At 35.0% G+C, this 12,454-nt stretch overlaps 1 protein-coding gene across 1 annotated transcript in view; it reads right to left on the bottom strand.

Annotated features, from left to right (window-relative positions):
• INTS7 (integrator complex subunit 7) overlaps positions 1-12,454 on the bottom strand; it is an 86,884-nt gene that overhangs the window by 55,418 nt on the left and 19,012 nt on the right. The window contains exons 4-6 of the mRNA XM_041766105.1: positions 10,332-10,469; positions 3,768-3,814; positions 408-607 (exon numbers count right to left, since the gene is read on the bottom strand). Of these exons, the coding sequence (XP_041622039.1) occupies positions 408-607; positions 3,768-3,814; positions 10,332-10,469 (385 nt within the window). The remainder of the gene's footprint in view (positions 1-407; positions 608-3,767; positions 3,815-10,331; positions 10,470-12,454) is intronic.

The raw sequence follows: 12,454 nt of genomic DNA, 5'->3' as shown, positions 1-12,454 counted from the left end.
GTGATACAGAACTCACCTCCAATTACAGCCCTATCACTTAGTAGTTATGTGTCCATGTTTGGGCCACCTTCTTGTATGCATAAAAATATACTAACCCTTAGTGTGTAAGGTTCTAGTGTAGGACCTGGCTTTGAATACTGAATTCTTTCTTTCCTCTCTTGGCCAACCCCACACTCTGCCATGTACCCTTCAACTCCACCTCATTTTCTTAAAAGGCTCCTAAGAATTAAGACTGTGAATACAGGAAAAAAAAAAAAAAAGCCAGCAAAAGGGAATGAAAGTGATCTTTATCAGTGAAGAGGACCTTAATATTATCAAAACTATGAGTTACTTTTTTTAAATTAATTTATACTTAATATGCAAGTTTACTGAACAAAAGGCAGTTAAAAAAAGAAAATTGAAATTACCTGCTTAGGCGTATCAACCAAAGATGAAGCGGCAAGCAGCGTAAAGGTGTGCAAAGAAACAATCACCATTTTGGTGGAGGGATAGGATGTGACCAGCTGCTGTAAAAGCTGACGTGCACTGGATGCCAGGATGGCGTCATGATGCATGTGCTGGAGGATGGGGATTAACTTCAGTTTCAAGTCTACTGGTGTGGCTAAACCTGGACACAAAAGGAATAGTCAGGGAAAGATATCAGACTGTCATCCTTGATAGTATTTCACATTCAGAAGTGATACAATTAACAACATGACCATTTAAAATCAAATAGTATACCAATGTTATGTTTAAGACATTAAAGATAATCGTACTAGAGCTAACCCAATTAGGTTCAGTAGTTTTGTTTTGTTTTTTTTTTTTCCAAAAGCACCTATCTTAACATTGGTTTTTTGGTGACTATAAAACTATAAGCTGACAGAAGAAAATGCCTTTAAAAGGCACACTAGAAAGCAAAGTCATATCTGCTGTCTATACCTTCCTACAGCGTGCTAGAAAGATATACAAATATAGATATATATGTACACATACACCTATGTACACACACATGCAATGGCTACAATTTAGTTATATTTACAATTTTAATTATTTCCTTCAACACTAAGTCAAGATCTAGGATGTAACTAGATTGTATGTGGAAGGGTTCTTAAGTTTTTTGAACTCTGTGTAGCAATGCCTTTTTTTTTTTTTTTTAATTGCCTACAGAGTTGGAACTTCATGAGGATTAACTCCAATGCATCTTTTGCTGTCAACACTGGAGCTACACAATAAAATATTTTCTTCAACAGCATGGCTTTGTGATGATAGAGAACAAAAAAAACTGTCAATCATAATTTACTGCATACATGTCAAAAGCTAATTTATACTCTGCAGACCACTGTTTTGCCATTGTGAAGTAACTGTTAGTGTGAATATATGAGAACGTTTCAACATCCAGTGGTGGCTTACGTCAACAAACTCCCTTGCTATTTGGCCTCCATTTAAGTCTGGCCAAAGCAGAGAGCCCCAGGAGCTGGGAGGGAGAAAAATGAGGTCAGAGTATTGACTCCCTGGTCTTCTCTCTGCAGTCATATATATTATGCTTCCATTAATATTTTGATCCTTAAGGTACCAGATGCATTTGATACTGCTGACCATTCTGTCTTTGAAACTCTCTCCCCCAAAGACACACTCTTCCTGGTTTTTGTCCTTTCTGGCTATTCCTTCTAACTCTCTTTGTATTTATCTCTTTTATCCACACTTTAATTTCTGGTATTCCTTGGGTTGGTAATAAACCTTCTTCTCACCCTTAGTACCTTCCCTGTGCTATAATCCCATGGCTTCCATTATCAGCTATATTCATCATAAAACTGCCCCTCTAAAAATTTTTCCTATTTCAGTATATGATTGCTTTATTAATTTAACTCCTCACACCTTGGAGTTTTCTTGATTCTCTTATTTCTCTCACATCCCATATACAAATTTATTACCAAATCTTTTAGGTTATATCTTTAAAATATAACCCAAATGTGACTATGTCATTCTGCTTCCATCACTGTCACACTCATCTACTTCTACCACCATCTCTTGACTGGATTATTGCAAAAGTCTCCTACGTATTCTCCTTACTTAGGCCTTTCCCCATGGCAGATTCTTGTCTCCTATCCCTCTCCTCTCCTCTTCCTCTGCAAATCTATGCTCAACCCAGCAGTCTGTGGAATTCTTTGTTTATAGACATTTTTATTGGTTTAGGGACACTCAAGAGGTTTCACTTTGCAGAAACACAAGCAACTTAAAATTAAATGTGAGGATACTTTATTTCTAAAACTCCCCTGCCACGTCCATATCTTGGGCTCCAGTCTTCTTCCACTTCGCCCTCACTCCCACTCCTGTGCTTTTTTCCCCCTTTTTCTCTTTCACCCCCTAGTTCCTGTTCTTCTGCTTTAATTTTTTATAGGTAAAACTTAAGAAACAATAATGAATCTTAGGTGTACAAATTAATAGGTTTCTACATATCAATATACCCAAATAACCATCACCCAGTATACACAATACTCCAGTGCCTTAGAACGCTCACCTCTATATTGTCTATCAACTCCCTTGCTATATGCCCATTTGGGTTTAGCCAGTGAAAAGTCCCAGCAGGGCATGGGAGGCAGAAGAAAGAGGTCAGAGTATTTATTCCCTGGATCCCTCTCTCTGGGGTTACATTAGGTCATATCACACTGAAGGTCATTTTTCAAAGTGGTCCCTTGGATGAGACTCCAGGTTTCTGATAACCACTCCCTCTCTGCACCCTTGGGTACAGGATTACACCATTCCCTACAGTTCACTCTGCCTATACCTTTGTAGTTGTTCTTTCCTTAAACCCTCCTTGGATTATTTTAATTCAAGTATGTCACCTATTTCCTGCTGCGATCCTGCCCGATAGAGCCAGTGTTCAATAAAAACCACTCAGTGAGTGAGTGATGCGTCCTTTTAATGACAGCTTTTTGGCAGTGAGAAAAAAGGACAAAGGAATAAAGGAGAACAGGACAAAGCTTAATCACCATTATCTTGGTTTTCAAGTAATTTTAATGTGCCTCCATTTCCTCCTCTGTAAAATAGACATAATAATATTGCCTGTCAAATCTGCCAAGTCGCACGATTCACAGGAATGCCACTTAGAAATATACAAAGAAGGTGGTGCTCTCCAGAGGTATGCAGGGCTGGAGCCCCAGGGCTCCCTGTAATGAATAGGACAGGAGTAAGTGGGGCCAATACCCATGAAGCCCTGCGTGAAGATGAGAAAGCTAGGGCCTTGAAGGCTATGGTAAAGAATCTGGATATGAGTTTAGTTGCAATTAGAAGACACTGAAGGGCTTTAACGGAGTATGGAGACCCCCAGAGCTTCTAACAGCCCTCTGCTCTTTCAGATCAGTGCACTCTTCCCCTAAATATCTGTATTTCTCACACAAGCATCACTTCATTTGAGGCCTTCCTTGATCAACATATACAAAATATAAAGTGTCCCTTCCACTGTGTGGCGTGGACTCTAACGTGGGGACTCTATCCTGCCTACCTCACTTCTCCATAGCAATGGTTATAGTTTTGTCTGTTGCCATCCCTCTCCCGCTTCTGCCACTAGAATGTAGGTTACATGAGATCAAGGACTCTGTTTTGTTCCCAACTATATTCTAAGCACCCAGAAGAGTTCTGGCATTTAGAAGATGTTTAAATAAATATTATTGAATCAATTAGTGAATGAATGGTGACAAGCATGTAACAGGTACTTAATAAATGTTAAGAGCTGTTATTAATATAAATCCCAGCAAGTCACTTCATTACAGTGAATGAAGCGTACATACCTTGAATCATTTCACTGATTTTGTTACAGATTCCTACAGCAAAATCCCTTTGGGAAGAGAGAACAGCGAAAATTTTAAAACCAAAAAAATTACATTTGCTTAAATTTTCTAAGGCTATAAATAGAACACAATCAACACAGGAGAAACATAAAACTGCAGATCATAACATTCCAAACGTCAAGTACTGGGGGTGGGGTAAGAAATGCAACTGAAACCAAAACTCCCACCAGTAAATGGGCTTATGCCAACACCGTTTCCAAGTGGTATTCAAGGCAAGATGTTCTGATTAATGCGTGTTGTTGCACTCTGCATCACTGAGTGCCACTGTCTAAAAGATTGAAGGTCATTACCTCAGCGCATGATATTTTAGGATATGCTTTTAATTAAGAAAAGCTTTTAACACCATAAACTGATTATATAAGCAATAAAATATATTTTGAATATTCTAAATTTTAGAAAAATAGACTAAGTATGAAGTAGAAAAGCCAAGTAGGAAATATAGGCAGAATCTTACCAAAAGCCAAACTATTTGAAGTTAGCCATGATTTTTTTATATTATATACATGTAAAATGTTTTCCAAGATGCTTTGATTCTGTCCCAATAAAAATACCAGACTGCTGCAAAAGTCATTAGTAATATGAATATTTGGGATAAGACCATTATATTATATGTAAGGAAATATAATACACATAATATGAATCAAGGTTGGCTCGTTTAGCCATTATAAATGATATATAAGATAGGCAATACTTCCCTCTGTAGTTTAGTGGATGTCTACATAAAATATTTCCTGCCATGGAGATATTTGCCATTTTCAATTCATTCTCTCATAGGTAAATAGTGAAGTTTTCTAGAGGCTACATGACATCATCTCTTGACAGCTAACAGAATGTGGAATTGTGCATTCTTTTGTTTCCTAGAGTTTTCTAAGGTAATAGGTTTAGGTTTGGTGTATAATGTTTTCTGAGATTAACTCAGTTCTCAATTCTTCTCCTCTGCTTTTATTATATTTGACTATATCTTTTATTATCTCTATAACCTCATTTTTTAAAAGATTTATTTATTTATTCAAGAGAGACACAGAGAGAGAGAGAGAGAGAGGCAGAGACACAGGAAGAGAGAGAAGCAGGCTCCTCACAGGGAGCCTGATATGGGACTTGATCCCAGACCCCAGGATCACGACCTGAGCCGAAGGCAGACGCTCATCCCTGAGCCACACAGGCGTCCCGCTCTATAACCTCATTATCACCCGATACATCATTATTTTGAAATCCTTAAGTTTTCCTTATGCTTATAGAGAAACATATCAGGAAGTACACATTGCCATGCTTTGTGATAAAGTTTTGGAAGATTTTTCTAAAATTGTTTGTTTTAGAATTGAACAATATTTTATTCCAAAATAAAATAAAAGTTTATTTGCAAAGTATTTTTTTATAGTTAAAAATGAATCACTGGCTTGACGAGGTTAGAAGACTCATTTTCTCAACCCACGGCTGTACCATGTAGGTCTAAAGATGCTGAAAAAGATAAAACTGAAATATCAGAAAGTTTTCTAATTAATTCAAGGAAGGAATCTATTCTAAAGAAAAGCAAAACTATAAATTTAAAAAAATGACTCGTTATCCTATTTTTTAAATGTTAATAATTTAACTTATTGTACTTTATGAAATAAAACATTTCAAAAAGTATTACGGTACCATTTAACTTGAGGTTTCATTTTGAGACTAATTATTTAGAATTAAAAAAAAGAAAAGACTGAGTATTTTAAGTGTGCTCTTTAAAAGCAATCTATTGATTTTTAAACTAGAAATAACAACAGGGTAAGTTATCATAATGCACAGGCTGGAGAAGCGCACATAACAGCTAAGAGACGTGTAGCTGACAATGCTAAATGCCTGGATAAGTCAGAAATCAAGGCACTGCTACTTTTCAACATTAGAGTAACTTATCAAATAAAAGATTTAGATGCAAATGTGAAGGCTGAGTTACTAGCTCAACTGCAGAATTTTACTTCTGCCTTACAAATGGAAAATCTACAGACATGGCTAGATGACTCTTTTGCTTGTATCAGCACCACCTAATCATAGAACATCATCTTTTATGTGAATTCTAAGCAATAAACAATATTTGTGCTGAATTTTCAAAGCAATTTAACATTTAAAAAAAATCTTATGGTTTTCCTAAAACATCAATACTCTCTTCACTACTGGTACCAAAGCAATGAGTAAAATGCTGGCGCCTTAGCAAGAATCAAGGCAGTGTCACCAAACCATACTAGCAGTCACTGTATTCTTCACCACTGTGGGCTCCCGTGAAAAAGGAGGGAAGGAACGAAGCCAGATAAACACTTACAAATGTCCTTGATAGAACAATAAAGATTACTAATTTTAATTTTAACCCATGAGCAAGTGTCCTTTTAATATTCTCTGACAAAATAGAAGCCACACATAAAGTACACAGTGATTGTCTCCAGGAAAAGTACCATGTGATTATCTGAGTTATGAGATGAATTAGTCGTTTTTTCATGAAACTTTGTGATTATTCACACTTGGCTATTTGGCAGACATTTTCTCAAAAAAAAAAGAATAAAGTCACCTTGTCGATTCATGGAACACAACTGGGAAAATTTTCTGTCAACCTGATAAACATAACTGGGAAAATTTTTTGTCAATCTGAGAAACAATCTAAACAAAAATCAGAATTTCAGAAAACTTTATCTATCACCATGAGCTTGACAGCTTAATACTTAAAGAATTTCCTGAGACTGGTGGCAAGTAACAAATGTGATCCTTTAATACAATAAAATGGGTCAACATCTAGAAGACCTGCATAACACAGTGAACCAATATTTTCAAGAAGACCAATACATAAATTATAAAACCATACATGGGTAAGAGATTCTAGTAGATTTCAATGTAATGTAGTACAAGTTCACTGATAGCATTTTTAGAGTCCACACTGCAATTAACTTGTAAGAAACCACCACCTATCTACTTTTGGTATAACATCAAAGAAAAATATCCATAATTACTTATAAAGCCTTTATGAATATTCTTCTCTTTTCCAACTATGTGTCTGTGTGAGGCTGGATTTATTTCATATACCTTATCATAAGATATTGCAACAGAAATGTTGAATACATAAACAGACATAAGAATCCAGCCAGACACGAAAAAGATTTGCAAAAGTGTAAAACAACGCTACTCATCTCACAAAACTGCTTTTTTGTTTTGGAAAACAATTATTTTCATAGAAGTCTTTTTACATTAACATATTTAGAGAATTGCTATTTTTAAAATGAACAAGTATTTTTTTTAAATGTAGCTATTTAAGTTTTTAATATTTTAAGTATCAATTGATATAGTCCATGTAAACAAAAAAGCTCTGTGAGGATCTCAACAATGCTTGGAAGTGTAAAGATACCAAATAGTTTGAAAACTATTGTTCAAAGATATCAGTTTCACATTTGACAAGAAAAAGTTAAGTTACAAATGTCTTTCAGGTAATAAGAGGTGTATCAGGTATATATAGACAACTCATTCACATTTGAGATGGCTCTTACACTTGTTATTCTTTCTTAGAATGTTCTTCTAACTTGCTGCCTCTTTAATGATTCAGTTTCAGCTCAAATGTTACCTCGTCAGTGAGGCCTTCCCTGATCACTCTACTTAAAGCAACTCACTCAGGTCATTATCACAGTGAAGAAACTGTATTATTTCTATCACAAAATTGTTTTTATTTTTACATAACATTAACCCACATCTGAAACTATTTTGTGTTTACACAACAATAGGGCCTTTATCTTCTCCACCCCTCTACTCCTGGGCACTGAGACTACTATCTGGAGGAGGTAGATAGTTAATAAGCATTTCTCCAGTAACTTAGGTAATTTTAATACAGTTCAAAATTTTAAATCTATTATGGGCCTTTATCGCCAATAAATTGCAAATTAAAAGTCTGCACTTTTCTTTCTTTCTTTTTTTTTTTTTTTTTTTGTCTAGTAATACTTTTAAAAATTCTTAAAGTCAACATTAAGAATGTATGTTAATACAGAGTCCCATATGGTAATAAGACTATAAAGAAGGATGCCTGGGTGACTCAGTGGGTTAAACATCTGCCTTTGGCTCAGGTTATGATCCCAGGGTCCTGGGACTGAGTCCCTTGTTGGGATCCCTGCTTAGTGGGGAGTCCACTTCTCCCTCTCTGTCTATAGCTCCCCCTGCTTGTGCTCTCATTCTGTCAAAAAAATAAATAAAAATCTTAAAAAAAAAAAAAAAAAGACTGTAAAGAGAATAATCAGATTTTCCAGCTTCCATGTATACTGCCCCCTCCGCCGACAAAAAAGTCAGCTCTGACAACACTGGGTATACATTCATTCCTGTACTGTCCGGATCAGCTGGGACCAAGGCCTAGCTTTAAGATGGTGAGTGCACTATCTAGTTCAGCAGAGTGGCCGCTAGAGGGCACCTCTCACACTAACAATGCTTCCCCAATTTCCAAATGTATTTGGGTTTCCAACTCCTACTTTGTCACCCAGGGGACTAGCTCTTTAAATATATAAAATCTTAATCTTTTTAAAAACAGTTGAGATGTGGTTATAATAATAGACAGAGGGAGAACAGTATTACTAAAATTCTTAAGGTCTTATTTGGCCAGTTGCTCTAATTTAAGATCCAAAATTGATAAATAGAGATACTAAGATAAAAACTCACCCATTGGTTGAGGTATTTGATCTCAAGCCAGGTCATCATCATTTTAGAAGAAAAAGTAAATGCTAATCTCAAAAAGATACAGTTCAAAAAAAAATATAGACTTCATTATACAATTAGTTAATTTTACACTCTGATACATTTGATAGGCTCTTCAGCCTTTCCTATTTCACTAATTTGGTATTTTTAAATATCACAAATTATATCACAGAAGCCTGTTATGTTACACTTGATCTTATTAGCCAAAAGGCTGAGAAGTGATCGGAAGCCTATTATGTTATAAACTGCTTCTACATAAACTTTTAATTTAAATGTTTGGTGGGACGCCTGGGTGCTCAGTGGTTCAGCGTCTGCCTTCTGCTCAGAGCATGATCCCAGGGACCTGGGATCCTGCTTCTCCCTCTGCCTATGTCTCTGCCTCTCTCTCTCTCTGTGTCTCTCATGAATGAATAAATAAAATCTTAAAAAAAAAATTGTTTACTGGTCATCAATTCTATAAATGAAGAATCATGTTTCTATGTTACTTAGTCTAAATCTTATCCAAAACAGATCAGAAATTCCAGAGCTAATAAAATTAGCTTCTGATAGTAACACGAGAAAACTTGAACCAAAAATGGTTTTCGTTAAACATAATCACTAAATTACAAATGTATCATCTAAATTTAGAAACGAAATTTAGAAAAGTATTTTTTGGCATTACAGGAAATGAAAATTTACTACAGTAGATTATAATTAAAATCTGAAGAAAGTTGGTGACTAGTCCATGTTTTATGCAAATTTAGCAGAAAGTTGGTGACTAGTCCATGTTTTATGCAAATTTAGCAGAAATTCTTAATGGAAATGCCATTTTTTTACTTTTAAAAATAATGTTATCCATCTGGTTATAAAGCCCAAAGTTGCTCCTGACAGTATATAGAGAAATTTAATAAAAAAGAAAAATAAGATACCATCTTATCACCCAGAGACAGTATTTTGATATATACCCTTTGTCTTTTTTCTATTTTATCAATACAAATACCTCTTAAAAAATATACTCTATAATATCACATAAATTATGATATAACCTGTTCTCCAAATATACTTCTAAAATATATTTGTTAAGAGCTGAGATAATATTTCATTGTGGTTGGAAGTTAGGTTGCTACTAAATTTTGTTGTTGTTTCTGTAACATTACAACTAGCATCCTTGCAAATAAGTATCAGAACACATTGCTGACTCACAGGATAAGTTCTCAGAGGTGGATTTTCAGGTCCACTTAAAGGGGATAAAAGATGGACATGTTTAAGGCAAATGCATATTACCAAAATGCCTCCAGAAAGCAATGCTACTTTTGATATCAGTTAGTAAAGAAGATAATTTGTATTTTTAGATACAGTAACATAATCATGGTCAGCATTGCATCCAAAAAAAAAAAATTGTTTTATAAGATAATAATGTAGGATATGACATCCCAATTAGGTTAAAACTGGTTTCAACTCAAATTACAATCTTTGTCAAACTGTACATAGTTCTAATGCCAAAAAAGCTAACCTTGGGAAGACAATAAGAAAGCAGCAATTTAGCATTAGAACCATGTATGTTTAGAGGGGGATGCCTAAGTGGACAAAACTGCTTCCCAATGAAGCCCTCCCTAACTAATCTATGCAGATCTGTCCTTCTGGAAATTCTTATTTCATGTGCAGTTAATGCCAACATATGTACTTAACCGTTCTGTATTATGTATTGAAGTTTTTTTCCCCCAACATGATGTAAATCCTCCTGGAAAATACACTTTACCACTTACATTTTTCATTTAGTGTTTATGTATATTGATTATTTATTCCTTCAAAACCTTTTCTTTAGCCAATGCTTACTTTGACTGTGCAGAGAAGTTTGCAGCAGCAAAAACAGCAGCTTCGACTTCTACATTATCATGTGAGTCCAGACTCTGACGAATACTATGATGAGCATTCTTCCTCTCAGGAATTATTGATGCCAGACTTCCCAACATCCTACAGAGACAGAGACCCCAAGAAGAATAGAAATACAATAAGCTAAAAATCAAGAGAGGAAGAAGCAAGGCAAAGCTAGATCACACAATTAAAATCTGTAGGCAATCCCTTAAATCTCAGGTTAGTAAAGCATCGACTTTAGGAATCAAGCAGTGACTCAAATTCTAAACACTTTTCTACACTCTGATATGTCAGAAAAATGAACATGGCTTATCTAACATAAGCAAAATTCTACATTATCATCCTGAAGTACCTCCCAGGTACCAAATAGAGCCCAGAAACTTCTGAATTATTAAAGCATCAAAATATCAATTTTCCAATGTTAAGTCTGTTTTGGCAAAACAACATTTTTGCTTTTATGCAAATCCACAAAGTAAAAAAAAAGACTTCAGTAAATATGGATACCATGATTTTTAAATTGGTCTTTAACATCAAGAGAACAGAGGTAGAGGTAACTCCTTGGTGCTCATCTCAGAATCTGCAAGGACGAGGAAGGTAGCATCTGGGAAAACACAGTCTACTTTATAATAAATTATAAATTTGGAAAAGGGAAAAAATCTATTGTTTGTAACACAAACTACATAAGATAAAGCTTAAAAGATGTTTCAGCAAAAAGGCATGGATTTTTGAGGGCTACAAAACACTGTGATAGACAAAACAGAATTCCTACAGTGACAGTTTTTCTCAAAGTCGTCCTAAATGCCTGAGTACTCAATAACCTTCCAACTTGACATGTTACCACCTATCTTATGGAGATTTGATAGGGCATAAGTATTAGAGTTTCTACAAAACAAAATTCTAAAATGGATTAAAAATGTAATTTGTATTCAATTTGAAAATAAGGTTTTGAAATTACGTTATTTTTCAAAAGAAATAAACAGCTTGTAAGATATTATTTCATATAAGAAAAGATTAGATTAGGCTAATATCAACATTTTTTTTAAACCTTTTTTTTTTTTTTAAAGATTTTTATTTTATTCATGAGAGACACACACAGAGGGAGAAAGAGAGACAGAGACACAGGCAGAGGGAGAAGCAGGCTCCATGCAGGGAGCCTGACGTGGGACTCGATCCCAGGTCTCCAGGATCAGGCCCTGGACCGAAGGTGGCGCTTAACCGCTGAGCCACCCGGGATGCCCTAATATCAACATTTTTGATAAACAGTTTGTTAGTACTTAAATATAAAAGGGCGCAAAAAGCATAATCTCATTAGTTACTACTTTCTGAAAATATTTCTGGTAATATTATAAATTATTTGTAGCACTACATTTCAGAGACTATGAATACCTCCCAGCTTTTTCTTTTTCCATTTGTTTTAATTGACAAGTCTAAAGTAACGGGTAAAAAAAAGAAAACATCTTTAAAGTATCATCTCTTCTTGTCCTTTCCCTTCTTATGTTTAAATCGTCCTGACTCTATAAACTCCTGAGCATTTGAGAGACATCACTTTCTGTTTTCTTTCATGTATTTAACCTTATACATTCTTCCAGAAAGCAAGTTCCTTGAGATCAGAGTTTCCACTTGAATCTATCTTCCTAAAACACAACAAACTTTCTATTCAATGGGTACTCAGAGTACTTAATGTACTTGATCTATCATTTATCAGCCCCATCTTTCCTTTGTAAACTTTTTCTCTTTAACAGACTCGTTTTTCATCGCGCTATAATGCTCCTCAGTGAAAAATCATGTTGCTCTAAGACACTGAGATCCTTTTTTGTATCACATCTTTTTCTTTATAAAAAAAAGTACTGTAGCCAAGTATTTCACGATGGAAGGAACGAATTTATAATCACTTATAGGTTTCACACCTTTTCAAAGATGGATTTTAATAGCCAAGTTCTTTACATTTCTATGGTGACCAACTTTTTCTTTTTTGCACATGTTGCATTTTACCATATAGGAAATAAGTGAATCCATTAGAGCAGGTATCACTTTTTTGTTTTACATCACAGAAAGTGATTTATGAAATGTCAACTTATCAGAAT

The sequence above is a fragment of the Vulpes lagopus genome, chromosome 1 (genome assembly GCF_018345385.1).
Source record: "Vulpes lagopus strain Blue_001 chromosome 1, ASM1834538v1, whole genome shotgun sequence".
NCBI lineage: Eukaryota > Metazoa > Chordata > Mammalia > Carnivora > Canidae > Vulpes > Vulpes lagopus.
Note: the sequence above shows the minus strand (reverse complement) of the source record. Positions and strands in the feature narration are given on the sequence as shown.